This window comes from Ursus americanus, chromosome 13 (genome assembly GCF_024610735.1).
Source record: "Ursus americanus isolate L20-20 chromosome 13, mUrsAme1.1.p, whole genome shotgun sequence".
NCBI lineage: Eukaryota > Metazoa > Chordata > Mammalia > Carnivora > Ursidae > Ursus > Ursus americanus.
The window spans coordinates 20,430,764-20,458,063 of record NC_142139.1 but is presented as its reverse complement, the minus strand read 5'-3'; the positions used below and the strand labels follow the sequence as shown (position 1 = coordinate 20,458,063).

The window sequence follows — 27,300 nt, the reverse complement described above, 5'->3', positions numbered from 1 at the left end:
CAGCTCTTTTCAATACACTGAGCTGAAAATGTTTAGCCACATTGCATTTTATTTACTGATTTAGGGAACAAAAAGAGTTCTGGTGATTTACATGTTGATATTAGAAGTACAGAGTCTCAGGGCCTTTGGGTTGTTCACTCTGCTTTCCTTAGAAATCAGCATGGTTAGTTTTCTTAGTTCAGGTCTAGAGTCATTTCAGCAACCCTTTTCCTGGCCACCTTATTTCTCACACTTCATATCCCATTTTCTGCCTTCACTTTTTTTTCCCTCTTAGCTTTTATCAATATATTTTACTTGTCTTATTTGTGGCCTGCCTCTCCCACGGGAACATCAGGTCCATGAAGGCAGGAATTTTTAGCTGTTTTGTTCACTGCTCTATCCCCGGCTTCCAGAACAGTGCTTGGCACAGAGTAGAAAGTCAATTATTTGTTGGATGAAAGCATGAAAAGACAACACAACTACAAATTAACCTCCAAACCGTCTTTATTAAAGACTATCAATATAAAAATAGCTTCAATTATATAGAATATAGAAACACAACTCTACAAAATTAAATTATTTTCACACAGTTTAGTGTATAAAGTTTTAGTAACATTTAATAATATATTTTAAAATATCCAAAGTATACATCCTTGTTCTCAAAAGTGTTTAGTGCTGAATATTTTTTCTCAGCTTCTTTCCAACATTTTGTACAGTAGCAGGTACGATTTAGCTGACACCTTGGTTTTTAGCCAATGGACATTTAATAATAATAAATGGTAGTAGTAGGAGTAGCTAACACTTTCAGAACACATAATATGTGCCAGGCACTATTTAGAGGGAACTTATAGGGACAACAATTATTCACAATATTATTTTCAAGAATGTTCAAAGCAGACAAACCTAGTAAACTGGTTTCACGACTTTTCCCATTTGTGTCAGAAATATTAAAAAAGCAGCCACTGCAAATTTACTATCTCGACAGTACGCATCATCATCAACAGTTCCTTGGCACAAATAAGAAACTCTCCCTTGCTAAGTACAGTTCTCAAACCTGACAAAAAGAAACAAGAGAACACTAAAGAAAGGGGAGGGAGGGAAAAGGGAGGAAGGTGTAGAATCTATAATGTAATTTTGGGGGACTAAAAGATATATGATGGTGATAAAACAGTACTTGGTATTTCCAAAAATGATAGTTCTATAATCTTTTGCATTAATAGTCCGGTAAAAGGGAATATGTGTAGAATGCTAATAAAATTCAACTTAAGAATGTTATCAGCCAAAGCACACCTCTGGGGTATCTGCACTGTCATGTTGTCCCCTTTTGTTTAATAAAGTGACAGGTAGGCACTCATTGGCCAATAATTAAATTGATCTTTCAGATGTGAATCTGAACATATTTGGAAAAATGGGCAGCGAGGTTTAATTACAATGCTTACTTCAATATCCATTTAGAGATGACAACCATGATGTTTGGTTTTATTTCTTAAAAATGCAATGTCTCAAAAAAATGCCATTTCTCTGCAACATGGACATTATAGTATACATCTACAATACAGCAAATGATTTTCCTCTAAGATAAGTAGTCTATTTTGTCTTTTTATTTTTGTTATTGAATGGTGGTCTGAAGATGCTTTGACACCAGGAAAGTAGTTCAAAAGACCAAAATTTCAGTAAATGAAACAAAAAAGTCCCCTATAATAAAACCCCAGGTTTCAGTTCAGTCTGTTTGAAAATCTGAGGTGACTAATAGCTACATTTATTAATAAATCTCAGTACGGAAATAGCTCATGGTGTTTTGGGGGACATATTAAGAAATTTAAGACATTTAATAAATACTTTTAAACAAAGTACCTTATTACCCATATAGGTACACAAGCAGAGCTAAGGCAGTGGTTAAAAGTCTACCATTCTGACCAATATTAAGGGGAGGAGGATATTTCAAGACATTTTGTACATTTCAAGAACCAAAGTTTCTTGCTCTGATTTAAATGTTAAATTTAAGGCCCACAAATTACTAACAGGACAAATACAGTGGTTCGCATTTTAAATACCTGGGTGAAAATCTCTTGAACTGATTATATAGAGGTAACACTGCTTCTTCTAAGACCAAATGTTTCAAACGGTGCACCCACTGTGTTTTACAGTTAGTTCTAACCTGGAGGGCTCATGTTGCAGGTGCTGGGGGGGGGGGGCGGGCAATAGAGACTGACTTTAGATGTGCTGGCATAATTCGCCTTCCAAAGCTTAAGTCCTGAAGGAGAAAAAACCCAGTATTGTAGTCTCGGGGGCATCTGAGACTTCAGGAGGATCCACTCGGCAAATGTTAATTAAAAATGCAGTATTTGTTACGTTTTTCCTTCCTTCTCAATCCACCAAATTCTCACAGCCAGAGAAAATTCTAACCCCATTAGTTCACTCTCTACTAAAGGTCAAGTAAACTATTGTTCATTAAGATACCTTCCTTTGGGAAAACCCAATACATAATAAACCATATTTATAAGGCAAAAGTTAGTATTTTAACAGAAGAAGTCACCACAGGATTTCTTTAACCCAACTTTTTCAGTGTTTTTAACACGATTAGGTTTTTAGAAAAGATTTACGTATAGTTGTCCTTAAATTCATGAACTATATAAAATATGTGTGCAGACCTGAATATATTTCACTAGAAGAAAAATAATAAAAGTTTATGCATAAATAGTTTAAAAACTATATCCTAGTCAAAATAGAGCTGACCTGAAAGAGTAAAGAAAATCAAATAAATAGAAAAATAAGTTTAATCTTCATTCCTCAGTTCTTCTACCCCATGGTGAGGTATTTATTAAAACAGTTAAACTAAAGAAAAGTATTTGATCTAATAAGGAATCAGTACTTGGACATTATAAATTTAGGTACCGAGCAGTAGGCAAGAAGAAAAAAAACCTGTACGTACATTTTACTTAAGAGGGACTTTAGAAGTCTCAATACAGTCATCTCACTTGTAATGAAAATTCTGAACTCAGAGAGGTACAAAAACTTGCTCATGGTCCCAGCACTAATTAGTTACAGGACCTGGTCACACCCTCCTGATTTTGTGATTCTTTTACCGGATATCATCTTGAGAACAATACACAGTTTATGAATTATGAATTTCAAGATAAATATGTCCTCTATTAATTTTATATAAAACATTTCACATTATTTCAAACTAGTCAATAAATTAACATTATATACCAAAATGGAAATAAATTAAAAATCCCTTCTTCATATTTTGATTATCTTTTCAAAAGTCTCACTGCATAAGATTTAGTGCATCAAATCCAAGAGCGTATCATCTCAATATTTAACAATATTATGTTCAAAATTGAACAGTTAAAAGAAGCTAACCCTTATCTTCTTGTGTGTGGGTTTCAGCAGTTCCAACACCGCGCAATGTTCCGTGCACAGCTGCTGTGCATCAAGAAAGCACAGCTACAAGGTTAATCCAAAGAACAATTTAAAAGCCATTTCTATGGCAATTTCTGTGACTGAATCATGAAAACAGACATAAAGTTCTTGAAGTTTGGGATGAAGAAAGAGTCTCCTGTAGAGGAAAAGAACACACTCATTTCAGAAATTCAAAAAACAAAAATCAAAGGGAAAAAACTCCAACCTTTCAATTCATTTTATTTTAGTTTCTGACAGGATTCACAGTGAATTAAAAACCACCAATCTAAATCTATAGTAGAGGGAAATACAGCTAGATTTATTTTTAAGTAAATAATATATGCCTTAGGTAAATTATTTTTATTTTTCCAGAGTCTAAAAAGCCTATTTTATCAATATATATTACCATATACCTCAGTTTCAAAATAATAAATTTAGTCATTATTATTTCAATAAAGCTAACTGTGTTACCATCATTAAGTACAATAGCTATTAAACATTACCATTTACTTTCTAAATGTCAATTATTATTAAAACATTATATGTGAGGGTGCCTGGGTGGCTCAGTTGGGTAAGTGTCTGCTTTCTGCTCAGGTCATGATCCTAGGGTCCCGGGATTGAGTCCTGCATTGGGCTCCCTGCTTATGGGGGAGCCTGCTTCTCCCTCTCCTCCCTGCTCATGCTCTCTGTCGCTATCTCTATCTCTCTCAAACAAATAAGTAAAATCTTAAAAAAAAAAAAAAACCAACAACAACAATACAACATTTTATGATTGCTCTTTTTGCAGACAGTATTGAATTGGAAATACCACTGAAACTTTGATTTTTTAAAGAGTTAAAATTTTTATATATTTAGTCAACACTAGTATACATAAATCAGACAATTTAAATCAGGGATATTTTGTCTGACTTCCTTAAATTTCTCTATCTGATATAGATCTGCATCATCATAATTCAATACCTCGATTCTTTCTAGTCCAATTGTCATGAATGCGGTTCAGGCTCCACTATACACCTGCATGTATCCCTAACTGTTTTTATCTTTATTTCCTCTGTGTCCACACCACAGACCCTTCGCTGCTCCTAGCTTAATCTTGTAATAGCACATCTCTGATCACACTACACTGAGTTGAGCTTATGCTGATGACCCTCCCAAGCTTGGTTGGTTACACATCACAATCACAAGGCGCTTACTAAAAACACAGAGTCCCACTACCCTAGATTCTGTTAGTAGGTCTGGGGTGGGCCATAGGCATTTCTGATTTTAACAAGTGACTCAGGTGATTCTAAATCTATTGGACTAACACACAAGATTACTGCTTTGGATAATGCTTGTCCTATAGTTCAGTACTGCATGGTAGGCGTCTAGCAACACTGGTCTCACTTAACTCTGTGTCCCTTCCTCCACCAATTCTTTACCCCAATTCAAAGAACCTTCTGTGCCTCAACATTTCACTCAAAATTAAATTCCTCAGTCAGAAATTGAAGGCTCTCTGCAGTGGTCCTAACTTAGCTTTCCAGCCTGATCTTTCATTTTATCTTCACATATATCACTCCCTTATCATCCTGGCAAATCAGTCTACTCAACTGCTATGCCTTATGATTTCCTTTTTTTCAGTTTTGTTCATCCCATTCTTTTCCTAGAATGTTCTATCCAAATCGAATTCATTTTCGAACTAGATCGAAGGGAATCTATACGCTTTTTTTTTGTAATCCCAATGTAGATTTCTGCCCCTTCCTCAGAAGTCCCGTGGCATTTGGTTGTATCAACTAATTTATTCTCTCTAAAAAAAACTCTCTATCATATATATTTGAGCATATTTCATATTTCTTCGGGGGGGTTTAAGACTGTTGATGCAATGACTATGACTTCATCTTTGTGTTTGCCATACTACCCTCCCACCACAACTCCATTTACTAAATTGTTACATATTTATCAAGTGACTATGTGCCAGCTGCTGTTGCAGTTGCCAGTGGTGGATAAGCCAGATACATTCCTGACCTCATACAGCTAACTTTCAAGTGAAGGGGAGAAAGACCATAAACAAACAAGAAAATAAATAACAACTGAGATCCTGGATTCTCTTTTTGAGGGTAGCACTGATCTGAATATCAAGGAGCCAGACATACAAAGGTTAAGAGGCAGAACATTTCACACAGAAGGAATTGCAGGAAGAAGATTCAATGGATGCCAATGTGGCTGTGCACAGTGGATGGAGAAGGAATGATAAAAGATGGAAAGAAGTGGGCAAGGGCTAGGTCAGGCAGGATCTTGTAGTTGGTGGGTGGGAGTGGAGGGAAGAAGGAAGGGGTAAAGAGAAAGGGAAGAAAAGAAGGAAGGAGAGATGGAAGGAAGGCAATAGCAGTAAATTTGTGTAATCGTTGTCTTTTAGTGTATTACTACCATAATTTTATAAGGTAACTGAATCAGCTTTGTATTTTAATAGAAAAAGCCTTGCCAGTCAGAGAAAGCCAAATACCATATGATTTCACTCACATGTAGACATTAAGAAGCAAAACAAACAAAGAAAAAGAGACAAACCAAAAACTAGACTCTTAAATACAGAGAACAAACTGGTGGTTACCAGAGGGGAAGTGGGTGGGGGGATGGGCGAAATATGTGATGGGGATTAAGGCGTGCACTTATCATGATGAGCACTGAGTAATATATAGAATTGCGGAATCATTATATTGTATAACTGACACTATTATAACACTGTATGTTAATTATACGTGACTTTAAAAATAAATAAAAAAAAGAAAAAGTAAGAAGAGAAAGACTTGAGAAGAATTTAAAGGAGATACTTAGTAAATAAGACAAAATTCTAAAATGTATTAAAATATTGTAGTAGTTAGAGGGGCTCCTGGCTGGCTCAGTTGGACGAGCATGCAACTCTTGATCTCGGGGTCATAAGTTCAAGCTCCACATTGTGGGTAGAGATTACTTAAATAAATAAATAAAAGCCTTAAAATATACATTGTAGTTAGATTAATAATTCCATGCCTAATTAAAATGCTTATCTCGTTTACTTTTCTTTCACTTTTCTAACATTTTACTTCACTTTCAAATACTTTTTTTTCCCACTTACCCCACTACCCAGTAAGCCATAACTGGTGGTGCTTTTCTCTGATCCGTCCACTTTTCAGGTGAGCATTCAAACAGCACACCATGTTCTTTCACAGGGTTAAGAGAAGATACACAATTTGTAGAACCTGAATGATCCCCACGATTTAGTGCTTTCTTTTTCTGTAAATTAATATGTATTATTAGTTTTAATTGGTATTAATACTGTTACTTTAAAGTGTTTTCACATACAGATTTGAATTGGCTGATCCTAATACTTAAGTGCCTGGAATGACACTCTTCTTAACTGGGAAAATTTCTATTCTTCCCATACTTAGTTTAAATATCACCTCCTAAAAGAGACTTCATGGATAAAGCGTCCTTGAAATCTCCCGGAAAACATTTTGTTCATAGCCCTATATTATTAGTATTTACGTTAATTATATTAGCAGTTTTATAGGTCTGTCTTCTCCAATAGATTATATTCATCTTTGTATGTTTTGAAGCAGCAAGGCCTGGTACATAGGAGGTGCTTAACAAATAATTACTAATGAGTAGGTTACTAAATTCATAGATGATTTTGTAATAAAATTAAAACACATATACTTAAAACAGTATTGACTCTTCCTTTCATGCATACTCTCTAAATTACCCATTGATTAAACTACTAGCAAAACAATGACTCATTTGGAATAAAAAGACTTTTTGTAGGCTCAGGCTAAAACTTGGTGGAGTGATCCTTGATTCTTTTCTCTCTCTCAAAATCCTTATCTAATCCATCAACAAATCCTTTTTGCTCACCCTCCAAAATATATCTAGAACCCAGAAGCCACTATCATTTTTTGCTCTGAGAATTTCCACAGCCTCCTAACTGGTCCCTGCCTCCACCCTCGCTACCCTACAGAGGTTGTTCTTCACACAGTCGTAGCCTGAGTGATCCTTTCAAAAATGTAGGATCCTGTCCTTCCTCTGCTCAGAACCGTCCCAAGAGCTTCCCATCTACTTCAGAACAAACCCCCAATCTTTAAATCTATCAGGCCACGTGGTATCTGGCCCTGCCAACTTTCGCCACCTCAACTCCTAGCACTCTCCTCCCGCTGGCTGCGGCATTCTCAGTCACACTTCTGTGCTTTGCAGTTGAATTTGCTTTCCTGTCTGGAAGCCCTGCCTCCAGACTGCCACTTAATGTGCTTCCTTGCTTCATTCAGGTCCCTGTTCCAATATTATCCTATCTTATTATTCCTCTTGAAACTTACCTACCAGACATATTATAGTACTAGCCAGTTCATTAGTCTTCCCCGATAGAACATAGGCTTGATAGAGTACCCAGGTAGTTAGACATTGGCTGGAGGCAAAGGTGGTGATAAATAGGTGATACATTAGAAGCCTGAGGGCACAACATCCCGACTTGGTGACTTTTAACATCCTGGCCTACATTAAGGCTTCCAACAGCTCCGGGCTGACAGACCACGAGCCACAGGTGGAGAAGTGTGCTTTCCTCTTCAACCACTGCCCCAGGGTAACCAATAGCTTCATTATAATATATTTACATTGTGGTTTCAACCCTCTCCCCTCCATGGGGGAAAATGACCATGACAGTTCTGTCAAGAACCATGTAGGGCCAGTAGTTGGGAGTAGGACCTACTCCTAACTAGGAGTTCCTTAGATGACTGGAAACCACGGCAGTGGGAGACTGTCCCAGCTGTGACCCATAACCTATGCAAATATAAAAAGAAAAGATACCCTTAACCCTGGTGCAGTTGCCATCTCTGGGCCTGCCCGCTCTCTTACTTTGAGAGTGTACCGTCCTTAAAAAACTGCTTTATGCCTGCTACCTTCCTTCTGGCTTTTTTATTTAAGCACGGATCCTCACGTAAGTCTTTCATGGGGGAATCCAAGAACCCAGACCTCCATTCACACAATGCAGACTCTCCCACTGGTAGTAGCTTCATGAAGAAAGGGACTCTGTTCACTGCTATATTCCCAGCATCACAGTAGTGTCTGGTCCTTAGTGGATACCTCAATAGTTCAATAATATGGGAAAGGCTAATTTACGTTACTATTACTGAATAATTACATTACTACTACTAAACTATTAATGAAAGATTCCCTTATAGAATCTATCAGTTATTTTAAAAGGAAAGGAGGAGCATAAGACCACAAAGCACATAGAGATATATGGTTAGACATAACATTTTGCTGAATACCAATTTCTGAGGGCTCAAAGAAGAAATCCTGTAAGGGGAGCCTGGGTGGCTCTGTCAGTTAAGTGCCTGATTCTTGATTTTGGCTCAGGTCATGATCTAAGGGTGGTGAGATCTACCCCTGCGTCAGGTTCCACACTGAGCATGGAGCCTGCTTGGGATCCTCTCTCCCTCTCCCAATGCCCCTCCACCTGCTTGCGAGCACACTCTCTCAAAAAATAAAAAGAAAAGAAAAAAAAATAATCCTACAAGACACAGATTTTTATTGCTGAATGAGTTCTAAGATATTATTCAGCCCACTTACTTTATAGCTGAGGAAATAGGAAGAGTCGAGGTTCAGTCCAGGATTCCTTATTCCCAGCCCAATGTTCTTCTACCTTTAAACCCAAGTTCTTCACAATTTTAGCATTCTTAACACACATATTGCTATAAACATTACAGTCATCTTCAGAGAGGGGTTTTGTTTTTTTTGGTTTTGGCTGTCTGATGTTTGACCACTGACAAGTAAACGTCTGCATGTTTATGCTTTTCAAGAAATCAACACATACTTTTCCCTGCCATTAAGATAATCTAATTGATTTTTAAATTATATACAACATTACTACTAACCAGAGGTACAATATTAAATGCAACTTCATCCTGGATTAAAAAGCAAGCAAGCAAGAAATGAACTAAGTGGCTAAAAACATTTGCAACAGTATTGTGTCTATTTACCCTATTATTTACAAAATACCTTATCTTACTGACAGAACACTTAAAGAATTATCAGACTTAACAACTGGTAGATACTACTGTCCAAGTAATGGCTGACTCATAGATATCAAACATGGAGGCTAATTTACACCATAAACTGCCCATATTCTACTTTGCTATAGAAAAACACAGATCCATCATTTTCTGGAATAGCATTCCAGGAAATCAAAATCAGTATTATGAAACAAAGCTTTTAAGTTAAATATTGTGAGTATAATCCTTTTGGCACTCAAGTTAGATTGTATGCTCTAGCTGGATTGAACTGCTAAAAAAAATTTAAAGAAAAACTGTCATTGTTGGACATACTGATTAAAGAGCTTTTAGAGACAATATTTAGAAATCTGGAAACAAAACTGACAAAACTGTATTTATACCTCTTCTACCAATGTCTGTTGGAAAATTGCACGAATGGAGAGACAACACTGATGGAAATTTTTTATTAGTTGAGGGTGGATAGAGCCACTTAGCTGTGCCACCTCTTCATGGGTAGGAGTAATAAAGATCCCTTGCACAGTTTCTAAGGCAACATAGTGGAAAAGTGTGTTCTCAGGACCAGATGTCAACCTTGAAAAGAAGAAAAAAAGAAAAGATATTTAAGTAAACTTAAACATACTGCTTCACTTTGAATGGTGTAGACAAGCTTTTATCTCTAATATGATATCAGGAGTGTAATGAGGGCAGGGAAACTAGGTCAAACATTTAAGTCCCATTTCCTCCTTAACTAGAGTACAGGTTAGAGTTATCAATTTCTTAATACAGGCAATTATCACATGGTATGTAAGGATAAATATACACCAACTGCAGATAACTTTGCTAAACAACCCAAATTGGCTAAATCCTGCTTTTTCCATGGTTGGTAATAAATAACTCAGCTCCTAGCTGGCCCAGATACCTACAAGTCATAAATAAGGTATCAGCGTAGAGTTGACCACATACAAGAACATCTTCCAACAAAATAAGCACATTTAAATTAGTAGCCTAACAGTCAAACTGATGATCCTGAAGAAAAATAAGATTATTATTACTAACTGCAAAGCAGGTCAACATTCTGGAATATTATGGCAATTCTTTGTATTCTACTATTCATCATTACAGTCTTCCTTCCCTTCCATGTTCTCTTACTATTTTCATTTCTCTATTCTTCTTCTCCATCTTTTCTTCCCTTATTTAGGTCTCAGACAGGCCAGCACAATCTATAAATACTGCTTATTTCTACCAGTGATAAGAAGAACTAAAGAACAACAATAACAGCAACAACAAAATAATAATAGTTATCATATACGGACTGCCCTCTATGTGCTAGGGTAATGCTTTAACATACCTTGATCTTAATTCTCAATAATGACCCTGTGAGATGTTCAATAGTATTACTACCCTCATTTTAACCATGAGGGAATCAATCGTCAGAGATCTCAGATTAACTTGCTTGACTGAGGTCACACAGCTAAGCGGCAGAGTTTAGCTAACTCTGAAGCTTCTTCCACTAAACCTTGCTTTTTCCTCTCCATTGATGACTTCTGATTGGCAATCGTTAAACATATGACAACAATCCATTTGCATCTCAAACACTCAAGCTGCCCCCATTCTAATTCTAATATCTATTTAAAAGAAATCCCTCTGATTTTTTCCGCCGAAGCCTTAAGCACAGGGGCAAAGAAAATGCGTATTTCAGCTCTTACCCTAGAGACTGCCTCCATCATCCATGCTAGTTAAACTCCTGTTAAACTGTTAATTAGGCTGTATGATCAGAATAATTTCTCCTTATTAGTGACTTAAGGCCTGGTTCTCCTTTGAGACCAGGGTTAGACAGGGAAGGAGATCATCTACAAATTTTTCTCATACTTTTCCAGAAGGTAACTGGCTCATTAACAACTGGTGGCTGATATTTTTCAATTAATAAAAACTCAAATATTTATCAAGATAAAAGGAATTACTATTATTCAAAAAGGAAAATAATTTAAAACACATTTTAATCCAGAGGACTTCAAATTCAAGAAAACGTACAGAACAGAAATGATTCTTTAAAAAGAGCTATTAATAAGATTTCTTTTTAGGGAGGTTTAGAATGAACATTTTTGTTTTCTTTTTTTAACTTTCTCTCAAAAACAAAAAACCAAAAAAACAAAAAATGAAAAAAACCCACAACACAATGAGCAAAACCAGCTCCTGAAAATCATAAACTCAGAGTATATTATCTCAGTGTATACACCGGAAGTTTACAAATCATCAAATAAGCAATTACTCATTGGAAAGACACAATATATGTAAAAGTACAGATTAAGACAGATTTATTCTTTGGAAAGGTCATTCCTGCAGCAGAAAATGGATTCAGGGTAGGTTGGGAGTTGGGAGACTACTGTAGTCAAACCATGTTAGAGAATGGGAGCCTGATCTACGGTAGGAACAGTAAGGGTTAAATGGATTAAAGAATTATGAGAACGTAGATTAGACAGGATTCGGTCACTAAATGAACTGTTTTGTGGGTACTATTATTTTTAACATGTTATATGTTTTTATTTTACAAAAATATGTACATACAAATTAGGATAATATATACCGGTTTATGTCTCACTTTTAAAATTAACAACATAGTATGAACATCTTTCCATGTCAATAAAGAAAATAAATATGTATCAGTAGCATCTTTTTAAATAAATAGACTATGATTGACATCAGAAATGTATTTATGTTTAAGCCACTGAACTTGGCTTTTACTTTCCTTTTACTAGAGATAAGGCCAAAAATAACATACATATAAAAAAATAAGATGTGGGGGTAATAAAATTTCAGAGCAGTAGTTTTTGTTAAATGGGAGACTAGGGTTTTGGGTGGTGCCGCAAAGCTCCAGAAAAGGTTTGATTTAGATTTGCTTAAAAAACATTTTTAACTATTAAAAAATTAACCATGATATTTGAAGGCATTAAATAATAAATTTAACACCTTAGACAAGTTACCTTGTTTTTGCCTTAACTTCCGGAAAAAAAAGCTGTTTCTGACAACTCTGTGACATATATATTTGAACTTATTTTAAAATGTTTCAATGATTAAGGAAGTCATAGTGCCGAACTTTTTTGTGTGATTTCTATTCGTACATGTCTGCTTGTTCAAATAAGTGTGCAACTGAGTTTGTTACACACTAATTGACCCCACATGATATAATTAAACATCATGTAAAGCTCAGACAGATCTGCTTGTCACCACATAATAGCTACACAGGAAGTGAATATGTAACATTCTATATTTTAATAACTATAAACAATTTAAGTTGCTGAAAATGCTCCTCTCACTCAGTTCCTTTTACTTTAGAATTCCCTACTTAATGTAAGTTTGAGGTTTCATCTCTTTCCTCAAATGAGAGACTCTGAAAGACATGCAGTGAGCAAGTTTATTAGGGAGAAAGAACTTTGGGGAACAACACCTGTGGAGGGAGGCGTGAAGGAAGCAGGATTGAGCAAAGGAGAAGCTGAACCACACTGCAGTCAAAACAAAGGTCAGCAGATAGTCTCAGCTTGGATGGCCTTTTAGAGTTGTCAAGTCTTTGTACTCACTATCTATTAGTTACTAGATGTGGGCGATTCCCAGGGAGATACTGTAATCTTGGCTGAGTCAAGAAACTTCCAAACAAAGCAAGGCCAGGGAGAGACTTAGTTGTGAGTACTTAATACTCGTTATCCCACCACCCCCAATACTGGGAAGGAGTACTCTGGGCTATGGAGTATCTGGGCAGCAGACCACAGAATCCACCAAAGTCTAAAAATAGTAAATACTGTAATTTAAAAATTAGACATACCAAAGGGAGGTTACCTGTGGAAAAGAGATAAAGGGGGGCTTTCAAATTTTGAAACATTACTGTTTTTTTAATCTTCTGTAATAGGAGTACATGTTCCCTATACGTGTAATGAACATCATCAGTGAATTAGCATAAACACTACCTTTAATAATGTTAAGATATATCATAACTACATTTTTTAATTAAATCTCTATATGGTATGGATTTGTACTTTCTAATTGTAAAATTTTCTCAAAGGCATGACATTTAAGTGAAAAAGAATATTATAAGGAAGTTTCTTACTTCATTGTGTTATATATTTCCAGTTCTTTTTCTGAAAGGTCCTTTTTCAAGTTCCCCAAATGAAATGGATTTGGAAGAGCAGCCTTCTTTTTAGTGACCTGAAAAATACAATTAAGTAGATCAATTTGTATCTAACAATGGAATCAAACAGCAGAAATAGTGTAAAAACCGAAAATCCTTCTTAGAGAACTACTTACTATTTTGCAATGTTTCCTTTAAATATTTTTGATGCTAATCTGTACCTCTTGGCTTATCCTTTCCAACAGTGATCTCACGGCCATGTCTTAGGACGTGATAGTTCTTGCTGAAAACCTACCAGAGCCATTATCGAGTTTTGTTACATTTTATATGTATATGTACTTGTCTCCCTCTCTAGACTTTGTGCTTCCCAAAGGCATGCGCTGTGTCTTATCCATCTTTGTATCTTCTCTATGTAGCATGGCCCCTGGCACAGAGTAGGTGTTCAATCAAATTTGTTGAATGGTTCAATCACAGAAATTAATTCAATTTCTCTTAGAAGCTATTCATGGCTCTTTAAATCTATTAACTCCTAAATTATGTCTCCTACCAATTTCACTGACTGGGATAATGAATATGGTAAGAATGTACTTCCTAAATACACCCACTTAGGGCTCCAAGAGTGCTGTATTGTTTAGAATTAGAAGATGGAATCTATGGCTATTTATGCCATGATACACAGAATCTCATATCTTATTTGTTCCCCTTCTCAGGTTCCTCCTTCTTCCTGCCTTGTCTGGCATTACCTCCCTCAACCCAAATGACAGTTTCAAAAATGTTTTGAAAGAGAAGCATCATTAGAATAAGTATAAGATCCCCCAGAGTGATTACTTTGATGACCCTTTGGATACATTATGCATGGTATTTTCATGGAGAAATTACATGGAAAAATGAAAAAAACAATCTGAAAAATGAACATTCTCTTTGCTTCATAATCACATTTTAAATTCTTGAGTATGGAGACCAGACCATCACAGATGCAGATAAAAACAAAACAAAATAAAACAAAAAACCCCTATAAAAACCTATGGAGTGACACATACACACACAAATATTTACACATACATACTTATATATACATTTTACATTTATATACTTATATGTATATACATTTTACATTTATATATTTATATATAAGTTTCTGATTTTCTTTCTGTTTCTGCTGAATATTTTATTGGTTATTTAGTCAGATCAGCCCTCTAAAATCCCCCACAACTAAGACGTTTTCGGTTAACACTGTGAATACAGAAGGAGATGAACAGGGAAAGCAGGATTAAGCAATTTCCCTACTTGTAAGTAGTGTCAAGCAGCTGATCTGGATGCTACTATTTTATTACTTGATATTTCTTTCTCTTTTTGGTTCTAAATCACTGGCTTGCCAATAGTAACCAAAAGAACCACGAGTTCAAATGAAGAATGATTTGCCATTAAAAACTTTCTTGCATTTATAAAATAAGAACTGGAAAGACAGCTTAGCTTCCAGAATGCACACACTTGAATGAACACACACCTTAAGCAAGGCCCCACTTTCTTCTGAACCATCAGAGCCCTGAGATTCTCTTTGTTTCCATAAGGCATCCGGTGTAGTGTGGGGGCTCAGGCCAACACGTTCTCCACCTTCACAGCCATTGTCAGCTCCTCCACTGCTTCGGGAAGGACTGGGCTTACGTGTCTTTAAGGAATAGTCACCAAAAAGAATTCTTCTGCATGTTGGAGAGGTTACTACCTTGGAAGTACCTGGTAGCCTACTGAGGATAGGTGAGGTTGTCAAACTATCTAATTTTTCATGTGATCCAGTAAGGAACCAGTCAGCACAAGACAAACAGGGGCTTGGAGAAGATGTTAGTTGTTCACTGATGCGACAATCTATTCCCTCCAGTTGCTGAAGGGTTGTTTTGACCTGATCCACATAGATACAGTCTGGGCCGGGATTCCCAATAGCTTTGGATGCACAGCCTCCAGCTTCTAACAGCACACACAACATATAATGCTTCTATAAGAAAAAGATAGTAAAATTGGTTTAGCTACCTGAAAATGTTTATATGTAGCGTGCATGTATAAATTTATGAGTACTAAAAACATATGACATAATCATATGATTATTAAAAACTCCTGCCTCCCTTTCTTTGTTAACTATTCTCAATGCTTCTTGATCATCCTTGAAAACAGATCTTCATTCATACTGCCTTCTCCTCGTATACCATCAACTACCACTTTCTGGCACATGGCACAAGGTAGCTTTCAAAGAGCCACAACTATTGGAAGTCTTTTCATTTACAATCACATGTTTATTCTTATTCTATATCCTTTTCATGTCTCTATTTCCCAAGACAAACCAGAGGATAAAACCACTATAGAAATGAGAACAAAAGATCTTAAGAACCTGATAAAATCTTATTCTGGGTTTCATTAATATTTCTCCATGAGTATTAAATGGATGCAAAAGGAATAAGGGACATATAACATTTTCTTGAATACCGGTATCTAACATGCTCAGAATTTTAAATTATTATGTTTGTTTATGTATATATTTAGATAGTAAATGGCCAAAAAAACCCAACCCTAAAACACCGACACACACATGGACACATAGACACACAGACACACACAGAGAAACCAAGGTAAACTTACCAAGCCAACAATTAGCAAAAAATATCTCCCTTCAGGTTCCTGAAAGACTTCAGTGTTTGAGTCTGCAGAAGGTTGGAGGTGATGTCGAGGAAACACTTCTCTCCATATAACCAACTGACCAATTCTTTGTTTGGCTGCTAAAGGCAGTAGGCAGTAGTGGCGACAGTACACAGCGATATCAATAAGATCATCCTTTGGCAAATGACTGCATATCAAATAACCCTTGGATTTAACCACAAAGAACAAAAGTCAACTAGTGATATAAAGCAATAATGCCATAATATATTTCTAAGAGTTTCATAGGTACTTCAGTTGTCTTAAAATATTCCAGTTTCAAATGGAATAAAGACATAGTAAAAATAAATGGTTTTTTTTTTTTCCTGAGGTCAATTAGAGAGCCAAGATTTATGACAGGTTCAGTCTACAACAGGTAGACTTTAGCACAAAGCAAGATCACCTGAGTAGTATAAGCCTGAGTGTTTGGCAACATTAGAAAAGAACTGAATTCTGAGGATGAAAAGTGGAGAAAAGAAGCAAGAGGTAAGGTGAGGAAAGACTTACTTTTTACTGTGTACCACTCTGTACTGTCGGATTCTTTTTTACATATGTTTTAAATTGTGTTTAAAAATCTTCTTGAAATATGAAAACACTTAAATTCATTTGATGCTTAATTTGCTGTACATGGAAGTCAACTAAATGTTAGATTTATTAAAAAGATACATGGTTATGCCTGAAGATAAGGAAAAAAGTGCACTGCTGCAAAAATAAATCAAGAAAGTATCACTTTTCTCTCTTATGCTTTTGGTTCCTTGAGTATTGTTTCTCCTTTACACGTTAGCGAATGCTTTAGAATGTAATAAAATCAGAAATACTGTATTTGTAAAATGTAGGTACCAGGTGTTTTTTTTAAGACCTTAATTTAATGGTAACTACATTCAAAGAAAAGGGATAAATGTATTTTTCATGTTTGTAGAAGTTTGAGAAAATTCACTTTAGGTCTATTCATATAGCAATTGGACATTTATAAAAATTTCAAGCTTCAACTTACCTTGTAAAATAGAGAAGACCCTAAAATTGTATACAGCCGCCTCATGTCATAGTAATCCTCAGACTGGGGAAGAAAAACCACAGTGGATTTACATTCTTTGTTTTTTCATGATTAAAAAAAATCTTAGGCTACAATGTTAATGTTAAAACGGCAATTATATTGTTTAGTAACTGAACTTTTCATAGTGCCTTCTTTAGAAATGAATATGCTAGGGTATTAGGGTGAAAGATAATGTGCATTATTTTTGACTGAAAACAATTTTATTTTTTAATCTTATAAGATACTGTTGATTAAAGACATCTAAGAATACAACATAAGATTAGTTACTGCAAGAGGGATTAAAACATGTCTATTGAGACAAAAAGCTTCTACTATACATCATCTAAAATATCCCATATTACCAAATATTTTGAACGATTTTTTTAAATTTCCAAATAATATTTTTGAAAGTAAAATTTGATACAACCTATTTGGGAGCAACTGATTAGATATATATAAAAAATTAAATACATACACCCTTTGAGTAATTCCAGTCTAAAAATCTATAGAAATGCTCAAACCGGAAAAATCAAGATTTTTATATAAAAAGTTAATAGCAAAACTATTTGTGATATGCAAAAATTCGAGATAAAGTCAAGTGCAACAATGGAGAATGGTTATCAAAAGTAGGTATGTTCATACGATACGCTATCATAGGTCTGTTAAAAAAATAAGGTTGAGCTATATGAGCAGGCAGAAAAGGTTTTAGGGTATACTGTTGAGCAAAGAATGCAAGCTACGGAACAAAATATTCACTGTGATCTAATTTTTTAAAAAGAATAGCACCCTCAATGATATACATTTCTATGTATGACAAGTGCTGGTGTGTATGTACCTATGTACCTATGTCTATAGAAAAAAGTCTGGAAGAATAGGTTTCAAATTGTAACAAACTGTAGGAACAGTTACAATTAGGGATAGAACTGGGAGAGGGGGATGAGGTGGAAGGACATTTGTTTTTAATAATCACGCTTGCATTTTACCCAATATGCATGTATTACTTTTGTAATCTAAAAAAAAGCAACGAGGGATGCCTGGGTGGCTCAGTCGGTTAAGCGTCTGCCTTCCGCTCAGGTCATGATCCCAGGGTCCTGGGTTTGAGTCCCACATCAAGATCCTTGTTCAGCAGAGAGTCCGCTTTTCCCTCTGCTTGTGCTCACTCTCTTTCTCTCTCTGACAAATAAATAAAATCTCTAAAAAAAAAGGCAATGAAACCTAAAGAAAACTAAAAAACCAGAAATAACCTAAATATTTCTCAGTTGGGAAATGGATAAACAGTGATACATTCATACAATGGAATACTACTCAGCAATAAAAAGGACGAACTACAGATGTATACAATGGCATGAATGAATCTCAAATGCATTATGCTAAGTGAACGAAGTCAGGCCCCCCAAAATTACTTGTTAACTAATTCAATTGATAGGACATTTTAGAAAAGGTAAAACCCATGGGGACAAAAAACAAATCAGTAGTTGCCAAGGGCTAGAGGTAGGGAGAGGGGTTGACTATAAAGGGGCACAGAAGACTTTATTACCAAATATAAATTATACCTTAATAATAATTTTTAAAACTAAAGAAAACAAAATTAGGATATAAGATTAAATCTTAAATCTAATTTCACAGGAAGTTTAGATCTTTATTTTCATTTTTTAAGGTAAAATTCACTGTGAATTGTTCTGCCAGTTTTTAAAAAAGATTTATTTGAGAGACAGAGTGGGGGAAGGGCAGAGAGAGAGAGGGAGAGAATCCTCAGGCAGACTCCATGATGAGCGTGGAGCCCAATGCAGGGATGGGCTCGTGGATCCCAGGGTCTTGGGATCAGGACCTGAGCCAAAACCCTGAGTTGGCCACTTCACCAGCTGAACCACCCAGGTGCCCCTGTTCTGTCAGTCTCGACAAATGTGTATAGCTCTGTTAAGTGTCACCAAAATCAAGATATGTAACAATTCCATCAACACCCCTGCCAAGTTTTTTGCTGGGTAGTATTTCTTTGCAAGTTCATACCACGATTTGTCTGTCTATTAACCCACTGATGGACACTTGTGGTACTTGATTTGTTTCTAGTTTTTGGCTATTACAAATGAAGCTGTTATGGATATTTGTGTACAGTTCTTGTATTGACATAGGCTTTCATTTCTCTGGGGTAATTAGAAGAAGAGAATGGCTGAATCATATGGTAGGTGTACATTTAGGTTATTAAGAAACTGCCAAACTGTTTTCCAAAGAGTACCATCTTACATTCTCAATTTATCAATTTTCTTTTTTCTTTATAGATTGTGTCCTGATACTGTATCCAAGGAATCCCAATAGCTCTGTGTCTAACCATTGAAAATATTGTTAGTTCCACTGCTCTTTAAAGTGATGTTATATAAACCAGGAATTGGGAGTTTTAATGAAATCTATCAGACATAAGTTCCTAAAACCTGGATATTTAAATACTTTAAACTGTTCCTAATGCTTAGTGTCTATCTAAACATTCTCCATCAGTGAAAAGATTTATGACCTATGAGGAGTTCACCACTTTTAAGTTTCAATTATTTTTACAAACAAAATATGCTTCCATTTGCCCAGGATCTTAGCTAAGAATAAGGCACTCTTAGGGCACCTGGGTGGCTTAGAGGGTTAAGTGTCTGCCCTTGGCTCAGGTCGTGATCCTGGGGTCCTGGGATGGAGTCTACTTCTCCCTCTCCCTCTCCCTCTGCTGCTCCCCCTTGCTTGTGCTCTCTTGCTCTCTCTGTCAAATAAAGAAATAAAATCTTAAAAAAAAAAAAAAAGACTAAGCTACTCTTTGAAGCAATCAAGATTTTACCAGCAAACTTCTTATGATCCAGCCCTCACTACTTCCACATCCTAATTTCTCATTTACTTTTTTTAAGGTTTATTTATTTATTTGAGAGAGAGAGAGAGAGAGAGAGAGAGCGCGTGCACAAACGGAGGGTGAGGTGCAGAAGAAGAGAGAGAGTCTTCAAGGAGACTCCCTGCTGAGTGCAGACCCTGAGGCAGGACTCCATCCCAGGACCCTGAGCTCAGGACCTGAGCTGAAATTAGGTCACGTAACCAAAATAACTTTTCTTCTTTTTGTAAAGTAGGCTCCATGCCCCACGTGGAGCCTAATGTGGGGCTTGAACTCACGACCCTGAGATCAAGACCTGAGCTGAGGCCAAGGGTTGGACGCTTAACTGACTGAGCCACCCAGGCGCCCCATAAAAGAACTTTTCTTACTGAAAATTTAGGCATATACAAAAATAGAATCATGTAATTAGCTCTTATCTACCCATGATCACCCAGCTTCAACTATGACCAGTACATGGCTAATCTTGTGGCATCAATATCCCTTTCTCCTTCTTCCCTCTCCCTGCTGAATTACTTCAAAACCAGGAACGGATGTTATATGATTTCATCTGTAAATACTTCAGGGTATATCTCTAAAACAGAAGGATTAAAAATATATATTTATGTGTGTGTGTGTGTGTATGTGTAATACCATTACCACATCTAAAGAATTATTCTCTCCAAATATCCAGTCTTCAGTGTTTGTATTTCCTTGAGTATCTCATAGATGTTTTTAAAAATTGTGTTTGTTTGAATCAGGATCCAAGTAAGGTCCATATATTAAAACTGGTTGGTATGTTTCTCAAGTCTCTTGTAACTGATAGGCTCTCTCAGTTTCTCCCTGCTCCCTTTTATTTGTTGAAGAAATTGTCTTACTGTGTTTCCCAGTTTGGACTTTGATGATTATAATTCCCCTCCCCCAAGTGGGGTCATCTAACATGTCCTTTTTTCCCTAGTATTTTCTATGTAGTCGTGGTTAGATCTCGAGACCTCATCAAGTATATTTTATAGGTAATTTGTATGCTTCCATCATGAACCACATACTACCCGGCTGTCTTTCTTTTTGTGATGGTAACAACTACTGATGATCTTTGCTTAGACCCATTAGTTCACTGCAAAAATTGCAATATGCTAATATTCCAGTTCTGTCATTCTTTCTTGGTATGTTAAGTAGAATACTTCCATAAAGAGAACTACCCCTCATCTCCATTTGGTAACCTTGAGGTATGGTTCAGATAGGAAGGGCAGATATGTGTTTGTTTCTTTCTCTTTGTTGCCAGTTTTTACAATAATGAATTGGTTCCCTGGCATCCTCCAAAGTTGACCAAGAAGTTTCTTTTTTTCTTTAGTGTAATTATGAACTCAAGGACTTCAACATATCTGATGCGTTTCAATCTGCTGCAGTTATTACACTTACAGAAGCTCAAGTGGGAGCCTCTTCAAGTTGTCTCCTAATTACTCGAACCCTACATTAACCTCAGCATTTTTTAAAGTTTACTGGATTTCTGAAATAACAAGATGTTGCCAGGCTCATCTTGCATATTTTCAGCCCCAAATTTGCAATCAGTCATTTCTCTTAGGAGGTTTTGTTCCTTTTAGTGAGAAGTATTATTTATATACTATAGCCTGGGTGCTAATGGCATTCATCACTATTGGGATGGATGACCGTTATCTGTAGGCCTTTTCACTGGACACAGCTAGGAAATACATTTTTTTAAAAATAGATAAAAAACCATACTGGTATTTCCAATTGAAATCCATAACTATAGGGTTTTTACTTATTTTAGTACTACAATTCAGTTATTTACTTTATTTATTTATTTTTTTAAAGATTTTATTTATTTATTCGACAGAGATAGAGGCAGCCAGCGAGAGAGGGAACACAAGCAGGGGGAGTGGGAGAGGAAGAAGCAGGCTCATAGCGGAGGAGCCTGATGTGGGGCTCGATCCCAGAACGCCGGGATCACGCCCTGAGCCGAAGGCAGAAGCTTAACCGCTGTGCCACCCAGGCGCCCCTACTTTACTTTAATATTAATGTTCATACTTTCTCTCAAAGCCCAGTTCTTAATGATTCTAAATGCAATTAATCATTGTGTATACATTATGTAACAAATATTTTTAACTGAGTAAAAAATTTAAAGGCAAGCAAAAGAGATTCTGTTCATATCGAAATAGAGACCCAATGCTACATATTTCAAGATTACATGCCCACTTGAAAAATATTTAGAATAATGGCTGATTTATAAAATATAAAATCAACATTGAGCCTTTCCCCAAATCCATTGGTTCTCTTACCAGTTCTGCAAAATCTGCAGCCTCCAAGTCACTCAGTGCTGTGTCTAGTTCCATCTACGTGAAAAGAAAAAAAAGTAACACGAACCATTTAACTCCTATTAGTTATTGTTTAGTAATGGCCTCATAAAAGTGCTTAATAATTAGTTGAAGAATTGAGTAAGCATCTTTCTCCTTTATGATACTTAAGAAATGTCCCAAAATAGAACATGTTGCATTTAAGCTTTGGAATTACAGAAAAAAATTTATTTAACATATAGTTATTTTTCAATTAAATCTTGATTATTGCAAAATGAGCTTCACTCTGTATTCAATACAAAATAATTTATGAGGTTAAAAAAATTGCTTTCCAGTTCTGAGTCAGAAAATTTTTGAACCTATTAAAATTCTTAAGAAGAAAATAATCAATCTTAATGTACCCAATCTATTTTGAGGTTTTTTTCCTTCCCTCTATTTCCTGTGTATTTCTCAACAGATTCTTTGAAAATATCAACATTCTTCCCTGTGTCTTTCATGAAAACGTTCTATATAAAAGGACTCTTAATCTTTATTTATGGATTAAAACATGAAGGCAAGTGTTCCCCTGGAATCTGGCACAGTTTAGCTTCCCTACGGAGTTATTAGAAAAATCTTACTTAGGATTTAGCTTTCGTTTCTATGGAAATTGCCTGAACTCTTTCATGTATTTGTTCCTTCATGAAGCATTCAAAATTTTATAACAGAATAAATTTAATCTGTAGTTTAATCTGTAATGCATATATATAAATTGAAAACTATTGGCAATTAAAGCTTGTAGCATAGACGCGATTTGTGGAAAAGAACCCTTTTTTTTTCTTTTCCTTTTTCTTTTAAAGGTCAAGGCACTCTGCAGGACTGTTTCACAAACTGTGTCTTACTGAGATGACTAAAGCTTTGGAAACATTAGTCATGCCTTTCAATGCTTTTCACACAGTATGACTTATTACTCATTTGTAACCTACATTTTTCTGCATCTAGCAAATATTTCACGAACTCCTTTTGGGGGCTATGGTTTCTCTTGTGAAAAACTAAAGGACAAAAAGAAAATTACCCGCTTGTGAATTTTGATCTCACAAATGTTAATGTTTACAGGTTGCTATTCCCACTCCTGAACTCTATAGGCTAATGTACAAGTTTACTGTAATTGTTTCTTCACATTCCTTAAGACAACAGACAAAGTATCTCTTAAATTACTCCAGTGTACCTTAGGAAAAATGACATTTAAAAAAAAGAACAACTGACAAAAAAAAAGCAAGACACACCACATAAGTATGATTTCTGAAAAGTATTATAAGTTTGGAAAAGGCTTAAATGTTAAAGTAAGATGAGACAGCTAATTTCTATTTAGAAAGAAATATTTATCTTTCTAAGTTCACTGTACTGGATCTCCTACTTCATTAACCAATGGCTTCCTTTAACTCTTACCCACAATCCTGAAAATAACAGAAAGTCTTTTGTAGGAGGCAACTGGTTATAAGGCAACTGGTTCTGATTTTTATGTATGACACCTGAGAGTACCTTGATTTCCCGTGGAAGTGTGAGCCATCGAACTCCAGGGAGACTGTCTAAAAGCACTGCACTGGAAGCATCATACTGTTGTGTGCTCGGACTGGCACTGGAGTGTAGTTTAGCAGGCTGAAGTGCTCTTTGAAAGAACAAGTTGAAAAAATGATCCAGACGGGGAACATTCTCAACCTGGCAAAAGGCACTGAAGAAACAAGAGCTGTAAGTCAGAACAATACGTGAAAATGGTGGTTATCTTTTGTATGCTCCTAAGGACACTAGATCTTTCCCAACTACATAGGCTCTCTTCCTTCCTCCTCTCTCTTACAAAGAATTACTGCTATAATATTACTGATGGAATGTGTTAAGAAATTCATCCTGTCAATATTTTTTTACCCAAAAACCTACTTTCAAATGTACTGAGTAGATGGTATTATGGAAGAACCACAGGGCTAACACAAATGGTAGGTATATCTATGACAGAATGGGCTGAAGTAACCTTCTTGTGCTTTTACCTTATCTCTTAACCATTTAAACTCCCAATATATTTCAGGCACTATAGAATAATAAAGAGATTTTGAGTTTTATAATAGAACATATCTGGCTTTGTATCTTATCACTGCTTTTACTAGGTAGATATCTCAGGAAGATCATCTAACCTTTCTCTGAACTTTTGTTTCCATCTCTAAAAACGGGGATAATACAACCTGACTCACATATGAAGTACCTAGTACATAATAAGTACTTATTATGCTTATTACTTACTGAACACAGAAAGCACATAATTAGCCTAAGTAATTTCCCCCTCTTCACTAATGAAGGCAACACTATTAACGAACTCAGAGAGAGAGAGAGAGGAAGGAGAGACAGACTAAACATTTGGTTTTAGCCATGTAAGAATAATAGAGCATTGCCTGCAACCATTCATGATAACTAGTAATATATACACCATTAATACATCAGAATAGTATTCATGGATTGGATTCATTCAAAAAATAGCTTGAGTGCCACCTATGTTCTAGGCACTATTCTCACTGTTGGAGGTACAGTAGTAAAAATATCAAGACAAAAGACAAGGTCTTTACTTCCATGGAGTTCACATTCTAATGGAGAAAGACAGCAAATGAACAAACAGTAAAAACATGAACTCGTACAAAGGGCCATACAGAGAATAGGATCATGTGAATGGGTGATATGACTGGTTGGCTGATTTAGATCAAAAATTGGCGAAGAGTTTTTGAGAATGGGCATTTAAACTCAGATCCCAATGTCAAGAAGATCAAGTAAGAGGAAAAAGCACAAAAGCCCTCCGGTGGGAACAAGTGGCCAGGATACCTGCAGAACAGCACAGAGGGGTGGCTGTGGTTTGAGATCTGAAATCAGAAAGGTATGTCGGAGCCAGATTATAATGTAAAAATATCACTTTAATTGCATTTGGAAATTTATTAAAGTGTCAAGAACGGAGGCAAGGAAACCAGTTAGACTGTTTTAGTAGTGAGAGATGCTGGTGGCTGGGCAGGGTAACTGTAAAGATGGAGAGAAATGAGTGGATTTGAGATATGTTTTAGAGACAGACTTTAGAATTTGCTAATAGTCTGGCTGGGAATAGTGAAGGAAACATATCTTTGATCAGAACACTAAACTTTGTCAATATTTCTATGCTTCACAGGGAACTAACCAGCTTACAACTTTAAAAAAATTAGTCTTCTTAGTCTTATCATAATTTTTCACAATGTGCCTTCAATATCTTCCATAATTAGAAAAAACTGCTATAAAATGACTACTAATAACATCTCGGATCCCTACTGCTTCTTGGTCTTAAGAACTCAATGGATCTTCACATTTACTCTCCTAGTTTGCCTTTCAAATTCTCACTAGAACAAGAAGAAACTAAAATTTGCTGCCAATTTGGCAGTACTTCCAAGTAAATGGAAGCTAAATTTCAGAATAAAATTCACAGAAATTAAGAGTCCCTCTGTCCCTAACCTAGTCCATTGCAATTTACAGAACAACCTCAATTGACTGTCTTCAATTGCAGGTATTTAATCTTTAATTATCTCTGGTTTTATGAAAACAGAAAGCTTTAATTAAGGTAAAACAGCAAGGTTTGCTTACACAGTGTAAATTTAAGAAGATAGTTTACAACCATATCCTTATTCTTCATTGGTTAAACACTTCCTTATTTAACAGAAGGTAAAAGCACTGTTTGTGGCTGCCTGGACTTTTGTAGTTCACACGTTTGGAAAATGCTAATTAATAATTGGGTTTGAGAGGGATATGTCTCCTCAGAGGCTCTTGGAGAATTCTACAGACTAGACAATCCCGATGGCACAGTCACTGAAAATTCTTTCGAGGCTGCTTTGAGAACAGCGATAACGAAGATCCACGATAGATAAACAGAGCTGACACCACTATGGTTTGGAAAAATGTATAAACGTTTTTGGATTTTTATACTGATATACTTTTAAGGCTTTGAAAGCAAAGGTATCATTTTAGCTCTCTGAAGTACTGGGACTTAGAAAAATCCCACAAACAGAAAAATCTATTTTTCATCTGTAATTTTATGGGTTCAAGTGTTGAAGTTACCTCAAATTGCCTCCTTCAGATCAAGAAAGATTCATCATATTTTACTGTAAGGTTAAAAAAGCAAGAAGCAGGAAAATATGCATAATATGCACCCACATATATTAAAAAAAGGAGTATGTAGACTGTATTCATGCTGCATAGAAAATATATAAAATGATACCCATGAAACTAGTCAATACCTTTTTTACTGTGTCATTTATTTATTTTGATAGTGCATTTTTTTTTAACTAAAATTTTTTAAGTAAGAAGAATCACATTTTAGGATATTAAATTTGACAGTCCCTTTAAAAAAATCAGAGAAAAACACAAACAACTTATTTAAAATCTTCTTACTCTCTTCCATATCTGTTTGAAATGCTCTTACATTTGCTTCTACAGAAATATATCAAATCAGAATATAATTGTGGTTGCATCACTATTTCACATTATTTCACTAAACTAACATGAGACCAAAAAAGAAAATGCAATGGATCAAGTGAAAAGCTGCCTAGAACTGTAAAGTAAAGCCAGTAATAAAGGATGACAAGTTAGACGAAGAAGAAAAAAGCCCAAATAACTAACTTGCCAACCAAGGAAAAGGATAAAGTACAAAAGGGATTTAGAATCATATACTTAAAACCTAAGATTCATTTGTACGAGCACTGATATCAATAATGAGCATTCGTTATTTTTAATATTATTTTTAATTAACTTTTAATTCCAGTATAGTTCGCATACAGTGTTATGTTAGTTTCAGGTGTACAATATGTAGTGACTCAACACTTCCACACATCACCCGGGGCTCATCACATCAAGTGCACTCCTTGATCCCCGTCACCTATTCCCCCATCCCCTCACCTACCTCCCCTCTGGTA

The 27,300-nt window shown here is 35.7% G+C and overlaps 1 protein-coding gene across 2 annotated transcripts in view; it reads right to left on the bottom strand.

The window, feature by feature from the left end:
• Nucleotides 1–475: 475 nt before the first annotated feature.
• Nucleotides 476–27,300, bottom strand: part of INTU (inturned planar cell polarity protein) — a 73,944-nt gene continuing 47,119 nt past the window's right edge. Inside the window, exons 8-16 of one of the 2 annotated variants that reach the window (XM_045799020.2) lie at nt 23,876–24,065; nt 22,343–22,396; nt 17,174–17,236; nt 16,126–16,347; nt 15,005–15,487; nt 13,477–13,574; nt 9,779–9,968; nt 6,473–6,630; nt 476–3,541 (exon numbers count right to left, since the gene is read on the bottom strand). In XM_045799020.2, the coding sequence (XP_045654976.2) occupies nt 3,430–3,541; nt 6,473–6,630; nt 9,779–9,968; nt 13,477–13,574; nt 15,005–15,487; nt 16,126–16,347; nt 17,174–17,236; nt 22,343–22,396; nt 23,876–24,065 (1,570 nt within the window). In that variant the 3' untranslated portion in view covers nt 476–3,429. The remainder of the gene's footprint in view (nt 3,542–6,472; nt 6,631–9,778; nt 9,969–13,476; nt 13,575–15,004; nt 15,488–16,125; nt 16,348–17,173; nt 17,237–22,342; nt 22,397–23,875; nt 24,066–27,300) is intronic. The other variant, XM_045799021.2, reaches the window with a different exon arrangement.